The sequence below is a fragment of the Amblyraja radiata genome, chromosome 23, assembly GCF_010909765.2.
Source record: "Amblyraja radiata isolate CabotCenter1 chromosome 23, sAmbRad1.1.pri, whole genome shotgun sequence".
Taxonomy (NCBI): Eukaryota; Metazoa; Chordata; class Chondrichthyes; order Rajiformes; family Rajidae; genus Amblyraja; species Amblyraja radiata.
Window position 1 is genome coordinate 24,098,974 of NC_045978.1, and position 18,777 is coordinate 24,117,750.

General features: G+C 49.1%; 1 protein-coding gene across 1 annotated transcript; it reads right to left on the reverse strand.

The window, feature by feature from the left end:
• Positions 1-1,514: 1,514 nt before the first annotated feature.
• LOC116986360 (transcription factor E2F1-like) lies at positions 1,515-18,491 on the reverse strand. Its single transcript, XM_033041816.1, has 7 exons — positions 18,010-18,491; positions 14,917-15,007; positions 13,587-13,806; positions 6,723-6,881; positions 5,980-6,094; positions 4,446-4,662; positions 1,515-3,168 (listed from the first exon to the last, which is right to left on the reverse strand). Exons 1-7 carry the CDS (start codon positions 18,238-18,240, stop codon positions 2,930-2,932), a joined length of 1,272 nt encoding a protein of 423 aa, XP_032897707.1. The 5' UTR covers positions 18,241-18,491; the 3' UTR covers positions 1,515-2,929.
• Between the last annotated feature and the right edge of the window lie 286 nt (positions 18,492-18,777).

Here is an 18,777-nt window from a genome sequence, read left to right on the forward strand (position 1 = left end):
AGAAAGCGTTTAAAGAATTTGATGCATTTTTGGGAGAACCCATGGGGTACAAAGTCTACCAGGTGGGAGAGTTTATATTTATATATATATATATATATATACTTTTGAAACCTGCATTTTGTATGAAATGTGTGGTTGGTGAAGAGGCAAATAGTTGAAGAGGAACTAACTGTACACGAGCTCTCAAGAGTGAACATTCACCCCACCTGGTGGGACACCCAGGAATTGCAGGCCAGAAATGCAAGCCTCACAAAACACAATGTGCTGGAATAACTCAGCGGGTCAGGCAGCATCTGCAGAGGGAACAAACAGGTGACGCTTCACTTCAGCAACCTTCTTCAGACTGGGGCATCTGCACTCGTCAATTCTTGCACCCCTTGTGAAATCTGCACCCCTGGTGCCTTCTCTGGGGAACATTAACTGGGACAGTGTACAGGAGGTGGCATACACACAAACACCCAAGAGAGCAGAGGCAGTAATCATTGCTTAGATGGCCAGAAATACTGTTCACCGCGTGGGTTTTCTCCGGGTGCTCCTGTTTTCTCCCATATCCCAAAGACGTACAGGTTTGTAGGTAACTTGGCTTCTGTAAATTGTAAGTTGTTCCTAGTGTGCTGGATAGTTCTAGTGTATGGTGTGAACGCTGGTTGGTCAGGATTAGGCCATTTGGCCCATTGAGTCTACTCTGCCATTCAATCATGGCTGATCGATCTTTCCCCCTCAACCCCATTCTCCTGCCTTCTCCCCATAACTCCTGACACCCGTTCTAATCAAGAATCTATAAACTCCGCCTTTAAAATACCCAATGACTTGGCTTCCTCAGCTGTCTGTGGCAAATAATTCTACATGTTCACAACCCTCTTACTAAAGAAATTCCTCCTAATTTGAGGAAGGACATTCTTGCTATTGAGGGAGTGCAGTGTAGGTTCACAAGTTTAATTCCCGGGATGGCGGGTGTCATATGATGAAAGAATGGAGCGGCTGGGCTTGTATTCACTGGAATTTAAAAGGATGAGGATATCTTATAGAAACATAACATTATTAAGGGATTGGACATGCTAGATGCAGGAAACATGTTCCCAATGTTGGAGGAGTCCAGAACCAGGGATCACAGTTTAACAATGAGGGGTAGGCCATTTAGAACTGAGATGAGGAAAACCTTTTTCACCCAGAGAGTTGTGAATTTGTGGAATTCTCTGCCTCAGATGGCAGTGGAGGCCGATTCACTAGGTGCATTCAAAAGGCTGTTAGATAGAGCTCTTAGGGCTAGCGGAATCAAGGGTTATCGGGAGAAGGCAGGAACGGGGTACTGATTGTGGATGATCAGCCAGGATCGCATTAAATGGCGATGCTGGCTCGAAGGGCCGAATGGCCTACTCCTGCACCTATATTGTCTATGTATCTCCTTCCTAAAGGAACATTCTTTAATTCTGAAGCTATGACTTCTAGCCCTAGATTCATCATTGCCACAGACAGTGGTGAAGGACATGTCAGTGGATATTTTTTTTAAGCAGATTAGCATGGGTGTCAAGGGTTATGGGAAGAAGACAGGAGAATGGGGTTGAGAGGTAAAGATAGATCAGCCATGATAGAATGGTGGAGTAGACTCTATGGGCCTAAGGGTTGGATTTTTGACTGGTAGATGGTTGGACAAAGGCCTGAGATGAGGAGAAAAAAAGAGTGAGATATGGAAAGAAGAGGAACAAATTGTGAAGCCAGAGGAAGGAATATGGGTGGAAGGAGAGGGTAGAGGAGAGATGGATGGGAATCCGGGTGGGGCACAGGGGAGATGGTCTCCATGTAGACCAGGTATCGGTCTGGGTCCTCAATATGACCCAAGACGGTGACTCCACAGACACATACACTGCTATAGGAAACAAACTAGGGAGCAAACAGAATGGGGATGGTTCAACTTCTTTGAAGCATTCTCTCGGACTAATAAAAAGCTCACAAAAATCCATAAAATAAAATCACTTGGGGAATGCAGGAGATAAAAACACACAAACTCACGACACAAGTAGACCACACAATAAAAGATTAACACTAAACAAATTTCTCTAAAGTGCTGAGTGCTTGATTGGGAATTGGGAGGGGGGGGGAGGAAGGGTAGGGAAGAGGGTGGGGGCAGTGGGAGGGTGGGGAAGGAGTACAACTGTAGTGTGGGAAGGGTCAGGGTCCCTGGCTGACTCACCAAGGGAAGGGGATGAGGGATATCTCCAACATGAAGACACTGATGAGACACTTATCATACAGAGGGAGACCATTTGGCCCATCGCTACCATGCTGGGAGAAGACCAACAAGGCTCTGCTCAAAAAATAAAATGACCGAGGCTCGTGCCCATTTCCATCGCCATGTCAAGCAGCTTTCATTGTGAGGAACACCAAAGCTGGCTTGATACATGGCATCCAGGATCTGCTCTGGGGGGGGGGGGGGGGGGTGGGGTTAATGGAAAAGGGGGCAAGGGCATAAATCAGGATCAGAGGGTGGAAGGGGTGGGGGAAATCGGAGCTTCTGCTGGCCTCTGATGGTGCTCCAATGCCACATTAACTTGCCCGAGAGACCATTAGAGAGGAGAGCGGAAGATCAGTGAATAAAACCCCCGTTGTACTCCCAGCGGACGGTGGAGGGAAGAATTGAGATTGTGTCCTTATGGACACAGCGGCAAAACTAAAACACCAACTGGAAATACTTGTCCAGATCTCCAAAGCTCTCGACTGGCCCGGGGGGGGGGGGGGGCGGCTGGAATAGATCAGGGAGCTGCATAACCTTGGGAAGTCTTCCTAGAGCTTGGATCAATAAGATGGTGGCCAGGGTTGGCATGGGACGTGGCAAGAGAACGGTGGAGGGGGGGGGGTGGTGGGTTGTTGTCGTATGTTCCCAGAGCAGGGCAACCCAGGCTCGAGTTCCACAAACCCCATGGGGATTGGGTCAGTACTCCAGAGGTTGCAGAGTGTCAAAGTTGCAGTCAAACAGCTCGCTGATCCCCTCGTCATCGTCCAAACCAAAATGGTAGTCCTGAAGGAGCGGCGGGGAGAGGTTGACAAAGGTGTCGTCAAAGGGCATCGAAGGAAGGATGTCTTCTGGCGGCTGCAGGAGGGAGGCGGCGGAGGTCAAAGGCGAGAGGTCAATGTCCACCACCGCCAAAGGTGAGATGCCAACGGTCGTCTCTGCGGAGACAAAAGACGCCGGTAAACAAACAAAATCCGACCTCCCCCACCTGAAGAGTAATCAGGTTAAACAAAAATAATCTAAACAGCAGTTACAAGCAACTAAACTGAAATGCAAAGTTTGTGTGAAAGGAAATGAAAATTATTCAATGCTTGGGCCGGGGGTTGGTGCAAGTCTGCACTGTATCGGTGCAACTAAGATTTGCATGGGTTGGGAATATCAAACAAGGGGCTCTTATAAATAAAAGATACATACTTATAGTACAGACAACACATGTACTCAGGATCAAACCTGGGTCTCTGGCACGGTAAAGCAGCAACTCGACCGCAACGCCACTGTGCCACCACAACTTCATACCCATTCTGCATCTGACAAGGCAATATCATGTTATAGTACAGGGCAGCACAGTGGCACAGCGGTAGAGTTGCTGCCTTACAGGGCCAGAGACCCGAGTTCAATCCTGACTATGGGTGCTGTCTGTACAGAGTTTGTATGTTCTCCCTGTGATCATGTGAGATTTCTCTGGGTGCTCAGATTTCCTCCCACGCTCCCAAGACATGCAGGTTTGTAGGTTAATTGGCTTCTGCAAATTGTATTTTGTCAACTGTCTCTCGTGTGCAGAACAGTGCTAGTGCACAGATTGCTGGTCACCCGCGGAACCGGTGGTCGAAGGGCCCGTTTCCACAAAACATAACATCTTACACAGAATAGTAGGCCCCCCTCAGTCATGACTGACCATGGGTGATGCATCCTAGTTTGCGGGTGATGTGTGGTCAGATGCAAGCCTGGGCGATGTTGTATGGAGGACAGGCTGTTGCCCATGCAGCACACCCCCCCTCTCCACGTCGCTGATTGATCCAAGGGAACCGTTTAGCACCAGTGCCGTCGCAGGAGCTGCCAGAGCGAGGTTGTAGACAACGACGAACTGCCTTAGGAGCTCCGACTACAGATTTTCTTGAGGTTTACTCCAGGAGCCTTTTCCATGACTGGATATGGCCACAAGGCAGTGGAGGTTTTTTTTTTAAAAGGCAGAGTTTGATAGATTCTTGATTAGTGAGGGTGTCAGGGGTTATGGAGAGAAGGCAGGAGAATGGGGTTGGCAGGGAAAGATAGATCAGCCACGACTGAATGGCAGAGTAGACTTGATGGGCGAAATGGCCTAATTCTGCTTCTACAACTTCAGCATGCTAGAAAAATCAGTGGTGTACCTGTAATTCATCAAGACTTTTACATTTAAAAAAAAAGGAAGTGGAAGGATAAGAAAAGCCGTACAAACCTTGGTCTTGACTGGAAGGTGGCGATAGGGCCGTGCCTTGCGAAGTGCTTCCTAATGGTTCCTGATGTGCGATTTTGTGAAGGCTGTCAGTCCTGACGGGACTGGCTCGCACGGGGCTGCCGAGAGCCTTCACGGGACTGCAGGTGCCCGAGCTGTTCTCAGGGCAGAGAAATACATCCACGGGCCCATTGCTGCTCTGCAAGGAAATCTGCAGCGCCTACGGGCAAAGGCAAACACGCAGGGTTATACACAGCCCACTCGCAACTATTCAACGTGCAGCAGCACGTCAACGGTCCAGCCCAGCACTTTGCACGCAGAGGGAACGTCGGAACGAGGGCTTATGACGAGGATGCTATCTATCATTAGTTTCCAGTGTCAATGTAGGATCTAATGGAGGATGCTGGAGAGATGCAGCATAGAACCAGGCCTTTGGCTCACCAGGGCTATCAGCATTGTATCTGATGGACAATGTTACATAGATACAATGACATTAGATCTAACGGAGAGTGACAGATAGCTTCCATCATGGTTCCAGTACCATTGTGCCACTGCTCCACCAGGCAGCACAGTGGTAGAGTTGCTGCCTTACAGTGCCAGATACCCGAGTTCCACCCTGACAACGGGTGCTGTCTATACAGAGTTTGTACGTTCTCCCTGTGACTGCGTGGGTTTTCTCCGGGTGCTCTGCTTTCTTCCCACACTCCAAAGGTGTGCAGGTTAATTGACTCTGGTAAAAATAAATTGTAAATCCTAGTGTGCAGGATAGTGCTACATGGAGGATCGCTGGTCAGCTGGGCTGAAGGGCCTGTTTCCGCACTGTATCTCTAAAGTCCAAAGTACCATTAGATCTAATGGAGAATTATAACCTTTCCATCATCGCTGTGGGATCTAATGGAGCATGTTAGAGAGATACAGCAACAGAAACAGGCCCTTTGGCCCTCCGGGGCCCACACTGACCATGGACCACCCACTTACACTCATCTAATCTAACTTTATTCTCTCCATAAAACGCTGGCGTAACACAGCAGGTCAGGCAGCATTTCCGGAAAACATGGACAGGCGAGTTTTCGGGTCGGGACCCTTCTTCAGACTGCTCCATGTCGTCATCTAATTCACCCAGATTCTACCACTCACTGGCACACTAGAAGCAATTTACAAAGGCCAATTGGAATGTGGGTTCAAACCAGAACACCCGGAGAAAACCCACGCGGTCACAGGGAGAAGGTACAAACTCCTTCGGGGATCATGACAGAAGCATCCTCATGGCGATCCCTGGACGTGACGCACTCTGTGACGTGTCAGGCGACAATTCCGTCAACATGTTGGACGACGACAGAAGCCAATAGTGAGCTACATCGTCTGACACACAAACGAACGAACTCTGCACAGACAGCACCCGTAGTCAAGATCGAACATGCGTCTCTGGCGCTGTGAGGCAGCAACTCTACCGCTGAGTCACCATGGTGCTGCCCCTTGGCGGTCTACGCAGGATTCCAGCTCTGAAGACTGAGTGCTGGCCATTCACAGCCCTTACCTCACTGGGGTCCGTCACCTGCAGCTTGGTATCAGCTGGAGCTTTGATCACCATCACCATCTCTTCAGACAAGTCCTCAATGCTGCGCAGGTCTTGACACGTTACATAAGCAAACGTGCGCTAAAAGAAACGTTAAGGAACATTCATAGAACGCAGGAATCACAAGGCCCCAGCAACAGAGCAGCATTGGAGGTGTCTGTGCCCAAATCCATCACAACAGCCAGCAAATATTAATTAAAGCAATGAAATCAGAATTTTTAAAATGTTTTTTTAGTAATGGCATCTATAAAACTGCTGAGTTAGAAGTAAAAGACAAACGGAAGACAAAGTACTGGAGTAACTCAGCGGATGTGGCAGCATCTCTGCACTTAGACCTCCTTCAGTGGGACTCAAACCTTCACGATAAGATAGTCTTAAGAGCATGGAAACAGGCCCTTCAACCCAACTTGCCCATGACGACCAACACGCCCCATCTACACTAGTCCCACCTGCCTGCGTTTGACCTATATCCTTCTAAACCTGGCCTATCCATGTACCTGCCCAAATGTTTCTGATTGGGGATGATCAGCCATGATCACATTGAATGGCGGTGCTGGCTTGAAGGGCCAAATGGCCTACTCCTGCACCTATTGTCTATTGATATGACAAATCAACAGGCTGCCCTGAAGTGGAGGGCACCTCTGGACAATGCGCCCAATCTAAGCAGCAAACGAACCATTGGCACTGATCGGTGATAAGGATATCTCTGGCTCTCCGAGTCCTCGGTCAGTAGTTTGAGCTGCAGAGTGCACTTCTGGATCAGTTCCTCCAGCCTATGGTCGCTCTCGTCCAGTTCAGCGATTTCCTTCACCAGGGCCTGACACCGGACGGCCATCTCACCGTCGGGGAGCTGGTTCCCACCCCTGGAGAGGAAGACAAGGTTGAGAGAAGGGGCGGCACGGTGGCGCAGCGCTAGAGTTACCGTCTCACAGCTCCAGAGACCCAGGTTCACTCCCGACCACAGTGCTCGTCTGTATGGAGTTTGTACGTTCTCCCTGTGACTGCATGGATTTCCACCGGGTGCTCCAGTTTCCTCCCCCATTCCAAAGACGTGCAGGATTGCAGGTCTGTTGGCTTCAGTAAAATTGCCGCTAGTGTAGGGAGTGGATGAGAAAGTGAAACTTTGAAAATTTGCGTCAAGACATGCGAGCTCATTGGATTATTTCTGTACTTGCTAACCGGGGATGTGCTTGGGAATGGCAATACTGGACTAAACACAAGAAAATCATTTCACTGTGCCTTTGCACATGACAATAAAAGCACCATTGAAAGTGGGACAACACAGAACTAGTGTGAACAGGTGGAATAGTGCAGGTCAGCGCAGACTCAGTGGGCCGAAGGGCCTGTTTCCTTGCAGTATCTCTACCTCTAGAAAGGAGATGAGGAGGAATTTCTTTAATCAGGAGGTGAATCAGTGGAATTCATTGCCAAGGATAGTTGTGGATGCCAAAGTCAATGGAAATCTTTAAGGAGGAGATTAACAGATTCTTGATTTGTATGGGTGTCAGGGGTTACGGGGAGGACAGGAGAATGGGGTTGAGAGGGAAAGATAGATCAACCATGATTGAATGGCAGAGTAGACTTGATGAACCGAATGGCCTAATGCTGCTCCTAGACCTTATGAACTCTAAACATCCACTCCATGTATCTCTGCCTCATTATCCATCATCATCTTGTCCAGTATTCCTGTGGTTTACATTCTTCAGGTATGGCCCTTTTAAAACTGTTCATTCACTTTACTGTACACCTCAGCCTCCTGCCCGAGTCCACAGGTCCAGCAATCCCTCAAGACTCAGCCTGTGATGGAAGTTACTTATCAAATACTCCCCACCCACAGACAATGATGCATTCCCATGGAGTCAGCTGGAGCGGTGCGCGTGGGGAGTGTCCCGGCCCGAGGAGTGTAGTAGACGGCATCGGCCAAGTCCACCAGCAGGTCAGGCTCACCACCACGGACCAGAGACTCGCTCACCACAAACCAATGACAGCGAATCCGTCGGTGGACCCAGCCCGCCCACCGCATTCTCTTAACGCAGCCATGTGCTACCGACGTTGATGGGCGCCGTGGCACTGAGTGAGGAGGGACCAGCGAGCAACCGGCAAGTTTAGGGGGATCATAAAGAGAGGTGGACCCTCGCCACCGAGATCAAAGTTGTGATGCGGCCAGCAGAGGGGCTGCCGAGTACCGGGGGGGCTCGTGGCAAAGAGCGAGGAGGAACTAGCGAGCAACCGGCGAGGGGGATCGTCAAGAGCGAGGTGCTCCGTTAAGAGAGAGGTAGACCCGCACCACCGCCTTGTGCGGCGGCAGGCAATACACAGGACTGTTCGGTGAACATTTGTTACGGTGTAGGTGTCAACACGTGCCGACACTTGTGCAGTGCCTAGGTGAGGTCTGCTGTATGATTTTACCGGGTTGTATGCAAAACAAAGCACTTCACTGTACCCAGGTACATGTGACAAATGGAATCGTAGGTTAGCATCAGCGCGAGCTTCAGGGTCAGGCGGAGAGAGCAGACACGATGGCGTAACCTCCGCAAGAAGGGCACTTCTCTTTTATTCAGGAAACGCTTGATCAATGTGCTGCCTCATAAGCAGATCGGCGACAGAAGCTGCCGGCTACTGTGTCAACACAAAACAACACCGTGACTTTATACAGAGCGCTGGAGGAATTCAGCAGGTCAGGCAGCACCTGTGGAGGCAATGGACAGGCAACATTTCGGGTCAGGATCTTTCTTCAGACCGTTATAGTCTGAAGGGGGGGGGTCCCAACCCGAGACACCGTCTGCCAAATCGATCTGAGAAAGGGTCCCGACCTGAAGCATTGTCTGTCGGCCAGTCTGTAGTTTTGTTTCATTTAGAGATACAGAACAGGCCCTTCAGCCCATCGAGTCAGTGCCAACCAGCGATTGCCACACACTAGCACTATCATACACGCTAGGGACAATTAACATTTTACCGAAGCCAATTAACCAACAAACCTGCACATCTTTGGAGTGTGGGAAGAAACCGGAGCTCCTGGAGAAAACCCACAGGGTCACGTGGAGCACATCCAGACACCATACAGACAGCACACATAATCAGGATCAAACCCGGGTCTCTGCCACTGTAAGGCAGCAACTCTACCGCTACGCCACTGTGCTGTAGAAGGGTCATCGACTGTCTATCCCCTCCCCAGATGCTGCCAGACCCGATGAGGTTGGAAGGAAGTTGCAGAGGCTGCAAGGGCATTTTGGCACGGAACGAGACAGGAAAAAGAACTGGGAGAATACAAAGTCAGCCGATTTGACAGATAATTAGAAAAGCAGAGCAAGTATTATTATTTTTTTTTTTTAAACAGTGAGAGATTTAAAGGCTTTGTCGCTTAAGAGAGACCTCGGTGCCCTTGTACACAGCAAGCAAACAGGAAGTCAAACAGCATAAAGGCTGTGTCTACTAATTTATGCACCTCGGCCCCCTCTGAACACCAAGGCCTTTCAATCTCACCGATTAAAACCTACTCTGCTTTTCAAAATAACCACGGGGTCACTGGTAGTCTAAAATAAAAACAGGAAGAGCTGGAAATACGCAGGTCAGGCTGCAACTGTGGGAAGAAAAAGGGAGGCATTATTTCAGGTCAGGATCAATGTTAATTGCTGTTACAGTGGCTTGCAAAAGTATTCATACCCCTTGAACTTTTCCACATTTTGTCACGTTACAACCACAAACATAAATGTATTTTATTGGGATTTTATGTGATAGACCAACACAAAGTGGCGCATAATTGTGAAGTGGAAGGAAAATGATACATGGCTTTCAAATTTTTTTACAAATAAAAAATTGAAAAGTGTGGCGTGCAAAAGTATTCAGCCCCCTTTACTCTGATACCCCTAAATAAAATCCAGTGCAACCAATTGCCTTCAGAAGTCACCTAATTAGTAAATAGAGTCCACTTGTGTGTAATCTAATCTCAGTATAAATACAGCTGTTCTGTGAAGGCCTCAGAGGTTTGTTAGAGAACATTAGTGAACAAACAGCATCATGAAGCCCAAGGAACACACCAGACAGGTCAGGGATAAAGTTGTGGAGAAGTTTAAAGCAGGGTTAGGTTATAAAAAAATATCCCAATCTTTGAACATCTCACGGAGCACTGTTCAATCCATCATCCGAAAATGGAGAGTATGGCACAACTGCAAACCTACCAAGACATGGCCATCCACCTAAACTGACAGGCCGGGCAAGGAGAGCATTGATCAGAGAAGCAGCCAAGAGGCCCATGGTAACTCTGGAGGAGCTGCAGAGATCCACAGCTCAGGTGGGAGAATCTGTCCATAGGACAACTATTAGTCGTGCGCTCCACAAATCGGGCCTTTATGGAAGAGTGGCAAGAAGAAAGCCATTGTTGAAAAAAAGCCATAAGAAGTCCCGTTTGCAGTTTGCCATAGCAAACATGTGGAGGAAGGTGCTCTGGTCAGATGAGACCAAAATTGAAGTTTTTGGCCTAAATGCAAAACGCTATGTGTGGCGGAAAACTAACACTGCACATCACCCTGAACACACCATCCCCACTGTGAAACATGGTGGTGGCAGCATCATGCTGCGGGGATGCTTTTCTTCATCAGGGACAGGGAAGCTGGTCAGAGTTGATGGGAAGATGGATGGAGCCAAATACAGGGCAATCTTGGAAGAGAACCTGTTAAGAGTCTGCAAAAGACTTGAGACTGGGGTGGAGGTTCACCTTCCAGCAGGCCAACAACCCTAAACATACAGCCAGAGCTACAACGGAATGGTTTAGATCAAAGCATATTCATGTGTTAGAATGGCCCAGTCAAAGTACAGACCTAAATCCAATTGAGAATCTCTGGCAAGACTCGAAAATTGCTGTTCACAGACGCTCTCCATCCAATCTGACTGAGCTCGAGCTATTTTTGCAAAGAAGAATGGGCAAAAATTTCAGTCTCTAGATGTGCAAAGCTGGTAGAGACATACCCCAAAAGACTTGCAGCTGTAATTGCAGCGAAAGGTGGTTCTACAAAGTATTGACTCAGGGGGGCTGAATACTTTTGCACGCCACACTTTTCAGTTTTTTATTTGTAAAATTTTCCTTCCACTTCACAATTATGCACCACTTTGTGTTGGTCTATCACATAAAATCCCAATAAAATACATTTACGTTTGTGGTTGTAACGAGACAAAATGTGGAAAAGTTCAAGGGGTATGAAAACCTTTGCAAGCCACTGTAGTTCAAGATGACAGCAGCTCACTCAGCGGTCTTTACAGACGGGGAATAAATACCAGCTCTACCCACAGTCCGAAAAATGAACAAATTAAAAAAGAATCGGTGAGAATTCTCTACCCAAGAAGTCTCAGTTCCAGAGTTCATTCCAGGAGGGAATTGCTGATGGATTTTAGGAGCATTAAGGGAACCACGAGATGTGGGATTTGGGCAGGAAATGCTGCCTGCATCTTTTTTTTCCCTCTGGAACTTTCCAGACTCCGAGTGGATGTGAAAGTTGGATAAGATGGTGGTGGCCCGTCTGTAACGACAGTGGCTGGTTGTGCAGTCTCAATTCTGGTGAGTTCTGACATGGCTGTCGGGTCCAATCCGTGAACCGCACACTTGAGGGCAGATGAAGGTTGTCGCTGACAGGCTCTGGGCGGCTGCCTTCCCTGCCTTTGATCACATAGAACTAGTATAAACTGCCGATGGAGGGGCAGCGTGGATTCGGTGGGCCGAAGGGCTTGTTTCTATGCCGCATTTATCAATCAAAGTGATACACTTCTATTGCCACTTGCACATCGATATGCTAGTGAACAATGTTACATATAACCTTTGGCATTTTGGCCTGCAGTAACAAAAATATACTTCAAGAGGCAAGAGTGTTTTATTGTCACATGTCCCAGATAAAACAATGAAATTCTTACTTGCAGCAGAATTTCATTGTTCTTGCTGGGACATGACAACTTCTTTATTCTTATACTGTAGTATATATACTTATTTCTAATGAAAAGACTTTCTGAAATTCTGAGGGGAAAATAACCGTTATTGCAAGTCCAAATCTCTCCAACCTCCTTTCCACCATCTGACAGAATTGTCTTCATATGTTATTTTCTATAAAATAAAGCTTCTTAAGACCACAACTGTCAAGTTATAGCAGAACTGCCTGTAGCTGCCTACTTTTATCAGTGCTTGTACTTGGGCTAAATAACCTTCCCCGCCACGTTTAGAACCTTTTAATATCAAGTGGCTTCCCTCTTGTCCCGGGGTGGCCTAATCAACCCTAGACAGTGTGGCTGAGGCCCTGTAGATACAGGCCCTGGTTGTACTACACCCAGGCCATACGTCATTGTGCAGCCCAGCTTTAGTGAACTACCTGACCTTCGTTCGAGACGGGAAGAGGGAGGGAGCTCACATCTGGGGCTGGTCTCCTCAGCCCCCTTTGCACACAATTCCCAATTTTGCAACCCTCCCTCTACCAACAATTGGATTGGATGCACAAGGCTGCGGCACGAGGACGCAACGGTAGAGTTGCTGCCCTACAGTGCCAGAGATCCGGGTTCGACCCCGTCTACGGGTGCTGTCTGTACGGAGTTTGCACGTTCTCTCCTGTGACCGCATGGGTTTTCTCCGGGTGCTCCAGTTTCCTCCCACACTCCAAAGACGTACAGGATTGTAGATAAATTGGCTTCTCTAAATTGTAAATTGTCCCTAGCGTATAGGATAGCGTTAGTGCACGGGGTGATCGTTGGTCGGCGCAGACGGTGGGCCTGTTTCTACACTGTATCTTGCCATTCTTGCCATAGAGGGAGTACAGAGAAGGTTCACCAGACTGATTCCTGGGATGTCAGGACTTTCATATGAAGAAAGACTGGATAGACTCGGCTTGTACTCGCTAGAATTTAGAAGATTGAGGGGGGATCTTATAGAAACTTACAAAATTCTTAAGGGGTTGGACAGGCTATATGCAGGAAGATTGTTCCCGATGTTGGGGAAGTCTGGAACAAGGGGTCACAGTTTAAGGATAAGGGGGAAATCTTTTAGGACCGAGATGCTAAAAACATTTTTCACACAGAGAGTGGCAAATCTCTGGAATTCTCTGCCACAGAAGGTAGTTGAGGCCAGTTAAGAGGGAGTTAGATGTGGCCCTTGTGGCTAAAGGGATCAGGGGGTATGGAGAGAAGGCAGGTACAGGATACGGAGTTGGATGATCAGCCAAGATCATATTGAATGGCGGTGCAGGCTCGAAGGGCCGAATGACCTACTCCTGCAACTATTTTCTCTGTTTCTATGTATCGCTAAAGTCTAAAGTTAAGAAACCAAATTACTTTTAAATATAGATCTATAAGCAGAAACATTGACAGCACGAGCTACAGCATGGAAACTGGCTCTTCGGCCCACCATTCCACGCCGATCACCGATCAACAGGACGGACTTGTTCCATGTTATCCTATCCCATCCAGTCCCTACACGTTACAGACGGGCTGTTCCTGGAACGATGGGCCAAACAGCCTTCATCACGGCCATTTCAGTCAGTGATTTAAACGCTGTAAAGAGAGCAGCAGCGATCTTATTAATTAGCGGCCACACTTACAGCCATTGGATGTGGTTCTTGGACTTCTTGGTGATCAGCTTGATGCCCTCCAGTACGTTGGTGATGTCGTAGATTCTGCGCTTCTGCACTTCGAGGACCTGCGCCGCCCAGTTCAGGTCCAGGACGCCGTCGGGAGACTGGCCCAGCAACTGGATGAAGCGCTTGGTGATCAGACTGAGGGAGGTATCGTATCGCGTCTTCTCCACCGGCAACTTCAGGCCTGACGGCGAGAGCAAACGCGCGGGGCTAACGCAGTCATAGAGAACGGAAAACCCAACTTGCTCAAGATGCCCCATCTAAGGGAGTCCCATTAGCTTGCAAAGATAGACGCAAAGTGCTGGCGTAACTCAGCGGGTCAGGCAGCATCTCTGGAAAAACAAGATGGGTGACGTTTTGAGTTGGGACCCTTATTCAGATGCTGCCTGACCCGCCGAGTTACTCCAGCCGTTTGTGTCTATCTTCGGTACAAACCAGCATCTGCAGATTTTTCATACCCATTTGCCCATATCCCTCTAAACCATCCCCATCTTTAGTTACTTTAGAGACAGTGCGGAAAAGGCCCATGGGCCCACACCGACCAGCAATCGCCCCGTACATTAGCAATATCCTACATACGAGGGACAATTTACAGAAGCCAATTAACCTACTCCCCAGTTTGTTAAAACAAGGGTCTGCTGTACTGTAGAAGAAGCAACTAATCTGTGCACAGCATGCTCTTAGAGGCGGCACAGTGGTAGAGTTACTGCCTTACAGCATTAGACACAAGTTTGATCCTGACCACAGGCGCTGTATGTACAGTTTGCACGTTCTCCCTGTGACTGGGTGGATTTTCTCCGGGTGCTGCAGTTTCCCCTCACATCCCAAAGACGTGCGGGTTTGCAGGTTAATTGGCTTTAGTAAAAATTGTAAATAGGCCCTAGTGCGTTGGATAGCGCTAGTGTACGGGGTGATTGCTGGCCAGTGCAGACTCGGTGGGCCGAAGGGCCTGTGTCCGTACCGCATCTCTAAAGTCTAAAGTGAAGCCCCTGTAAATAACAACACAAGAAGGGCCTCGACCCGAAACATCACCCATTCCTTCTCTCCAGAGATGCTATCTGTCCCGCTGAGTTACTCCAGCTTTTTGTGTCTATCAATAATAGCAAGATAACATTTTATATGACGTTGATTGAGGTATTATTTTTTTATTATTCAAATAGAAACATCCCAAGAATAATTAATTGATGAATGACCTTCAGTAAAATCAGCCCCCCCCCTCCCTTTTGTTTCTTCCTCCTGGTCAGGAACCTGGTGGATCAAAGGCATAACTGGCCCATCACCGGTCAGTACGTACCTTTGACAGAAGACTTGCCCTTCCCTGTCAGGGTCTCCATTTCCACTGCCAGGTACTGATGATCACTCTCGAGCTCCAGCTTCCTCTTCACCTGCCCAACACGAGAAAAATAAACCATGAGCTGGTCCACTCACAGTGGCGTCGGGTGCAAGGGACAGAGAGAGACCATGGAGTTATACAGCAGGGAAAACAGATGCCAAACAAGGTGCGCCATCTTTTTAGCTCAGGTTAGAGACCCCGCACGCCAACACTATCCTACACACTAGGGACAATTTACAGAAGGCAAATTAACTCACAAACCTGCACGTGTGTGGAGTGCGTGAGGAATCGTGTGAAAACCCACGCGGTCACGGAGAACATACAAACTCCATACAGACAGCGCCCATAGTCAGGTTCAAACCCAGGTCTCTGGCGCTAACAGGCACCAACTCTACTGCTGTGCAACCGCGCCACCCTTAAAACCAGGCCTTTCAGTCCAACTAGTCTATGCTTGCAAGAGCTGATGACTGGCACTTGTCCTCCTGCTTCCTCCCTTCACTTGATCCTCTCGTCCCTGGCTCAACCTTCCACAGAACGCGATTCACCTCTCCTACTCCCCGTCCGCGTTATCACCACTCTCCGAGTGATGAGATTCCGACTGGATGCGGGTTTGTTCTGCTGGGAGCCAGCATGAACCATCTGGGAAGAATGGTCTTCGTACGGTGGTAAGCAACAGCCCATTTGCTTTTCAGCCAAAGCCACACACAATCCCATTAAATCCGTATCCACATTCCCATAGCAATAAAAATAATGGGAATGCCGAGTATTCCTGCCCTGCTCTCGGCCAGATTGGCACAGCTTGGAATACCCAAACACTGGCTAAACACAACCACCTCAACGAATGAGGAACCAGACGTCCTGTGGCCCCAAAACCGCACCACAGAGCGTTCAAAGTCCGTCACTTTAAAGCCCCAAGGACATTTTGAAAAAGTGTTTTATTAAACCTCTTCTTTCACCCGTCCAAAACACGGCTGCCATGCTGTTCCAGAGGAAATGCAGCAAAGGGTTACCAAGCCCGAATGTGGAGGCATCGGTGACCCAGGGTTCTTGGAGATGGGCCCAGAACCGTCCGAGCACCCAGACACAAGCCCGCGAGGCGCCCCCCCCCCAAGACCCAGACTCACCTGGATCCCAAATGCAGCCACATCAGGACTCCAAACCCAGGCTAGGCCCACCTAGATGCCAAATCCAGCAACCTCTAGACATTCCCCTCTACCCAATCCAGCCACAATCTAGACCAACCCCACCCCCCCAAATCCAGCAACATCTAGGTGTCCAGTCCCAGGCAAGGCCCATCTTGGCCCAAATCCAGCCACATCTAGACACCCCCCCCCCCCCCACTCTCCGGCTACATCTAAGTCCCCAAACCCAGGACAGGCCCACCTAGATCCCCAATCCAGGCACATCTGGAGCCCTAAATACAGGTCCTTCTGTGCCTCAAATCCAGCCATAATCTAGACCACCCCCACCCCACAAATCCAGCAACATCTAGGCCTCCAATCCCAGGCAAGGCCCATGTGGGCCCCAAATCCAGCCACATCTAGAACCCCCTCTCCAACAATCCAGAAACATCTAGGCTTCCAAACACAGGCCCATCTGGGCCCCAAATCCAGCGCTGTAAGGCAGCCACTCCACCCCTGCACCTCCGTACTGTGCATTTCTGAGACAAACTCCCTGTTTGCAATGATCACCAGAATTAACTAGGCCTCAAATTTCTACTGTTGCCAAGGTGGTCAGGCCCAGACAGGGAGTCAAAAAACCCCTACACATCATCAACTTGCTTTTCTATAGCAGCTACGGACATACACACAGTCATGCAAACAAAAGGTGCAGGAGGGAACTGCAGATGCTGGTTTACACCGAAGATAGACACAAACAGCTGTTGCAACAGTGGGTCTGAGTTAGTGAAGAAGGGTTTCGACCCGAAACATCACCTATTCCTTCTCTCCACAGATGCTGCCTGACCCGCTGAGTTACTCTAGGATTTTGTGTCTATCACATAGTCATGCATAATGATGTGCAATTAGGCAGACATACACATGGACAGAGCTAGAGACACATGCCGCATGCAAACACACACACACACACACATGTGGCTCTATGTCAGCATGTGTGCAGGTGCACATGTATGAGCATGAGGTTGTGAGCAGCAATATACACACACACATGGACACACATGTACAGGCATTAATAAAGGTGCACACACATGGGCGTGGGATATACTCAGTAACAGTGGGTACACCAATGCCTATGTGTACGGGATATACACCCTATTAGTAGTATACATAATAATATTATAGGCTCACATATGTGCTCAGGCTACAAGCAGTGACACGTAAATAGGCTAGTGGGGTGGAAATTGGAAACGATATACAACCACACATGTGCACAGTAATGGGCAGCAATGTACATGCACACATGTGGGCACAGGGCTACAGGCAACGATACACCTACCTGCATAGGGCCAGGGACTACAGGTGGCGATGCACACCCACAGAGGCACAGGCAGCTACACAGATGTAGATGAGGCCACAGGGCTTGGGGCAGTAATTAGGTTGCCACATGGGGCAGCAGGCAGTGATATAGATGCCTGCATGGGGACGTGGATAGCAACATAGATGCCCATACATATACGGTCTGTAAGGTATGGATATATATATATATTATATTATATAGTGTGTATATATGCACATATTGATATGTGTATGTATAGATACACACACCTGTATGTATGTACATATCAATATACACACACACATATCTATCTATATCTATATACACTCACATACATATATATACCTTTGTACATACATACCTCGATATGCTCATATCCATACCTCTATATATCCATACATAGACAAACATATGCATTTGGGTGCGCACATACATAGACACATCTATGTAGTTATAGATAAATGCAGATATGTGCAGTCACATATGGATATAAAAACATTGAGCCCTGATCGCCCAGACTGAACTGGTGGCTGGGTGATGATTGTCACTGTTCTCTCTCTCAATCACTCTCCCACCCCCACACAGACGAAAACAAATTACCGGAGGGCGTCCCAGGGGTGGCCGCTGCCCCCACTCGGCTGAGCCGGGACCCTGGGGAGTGGCGGCGAAAAGGAGCACCCTGCGAGCAGCCTGGGTGCCCGCCTGCCCCGACCCTGTCCCTGCCTCCTCCACCGCCACCTCGGCTCGGCCGCTTCCAGGCGATGAGAAGATTAGCAACGCGGAGGTCCCGGGCTCCGGCTTGATGGCAACGGGGAACGTTTCTTTGGACATTGTACCCCCCCACCTTGTTGTTCTTTTTTTATGCAACGAGGGAAGCGTTGCTCGCTGTAGGAGAGAAATAGTCTTAAAATGTTATTTTTAAAAAAATAAGGCGGTAGGTAGTGTTGCTGCTGGCAGTGCGGGGGTGGTTGCAGCGGTCCCGGGCGCCGATGCAGCGATGAGAAGGAGCCGCCGGGCCGGCCACACGATCCAGGAAGCGCTGGGCGCCGGCACTGATACTTTTTACGCGCCAAATATTTGCCGCGAAACAGCGGCCGCCCGGTGTAGCAATCCGGCCTGGCCCCGCCCACATCCCTCCGCCCATTGGCCTCTAGCCCCGCCACTCTCACAGCCGGCCAATCATCGGCCGTGTAGCGATCCGACCCGCTCCCGCCCACAATCCCTGCCCTTATTGGCCGGCGTTCGTCCCTCCCCCGCTCCCATTGGATGACCTCCACGTCGCTCACGGGAGGCGGGCGTTCGGAACTAACCAATCCACGGTCGGGCATAGATCCCGCCCACATCCCGTGTCCCCATTGGGTGCCGTCC

Excerpts from the sequence above, each read along its gene's own strand:
- LOC116986360 (XM_033041816.1), bottom strand. The coding sequence starts at position 18,240 with ATGTCCAAAGAAACGTTCCCCGTTGCCATCAAGCCGGAGCCCGGGACC. Across the intron at positions 13,807-14,916 it reads GGGCAAGTCTTCTGTCAAAG|GCCTGAAGTTGCCGGTGGAG; the intron begins GTACGTACTGAC and ends TCTCGCCGTCAG. Across the intron at positions 6,095-6,722 it reads GAGGACTCGGAGAGCCAGAG|GTTTGCTTATGTAACGTGTC; the intron begins ATATCCTTATCA and ends CTTTTAGCGCAC.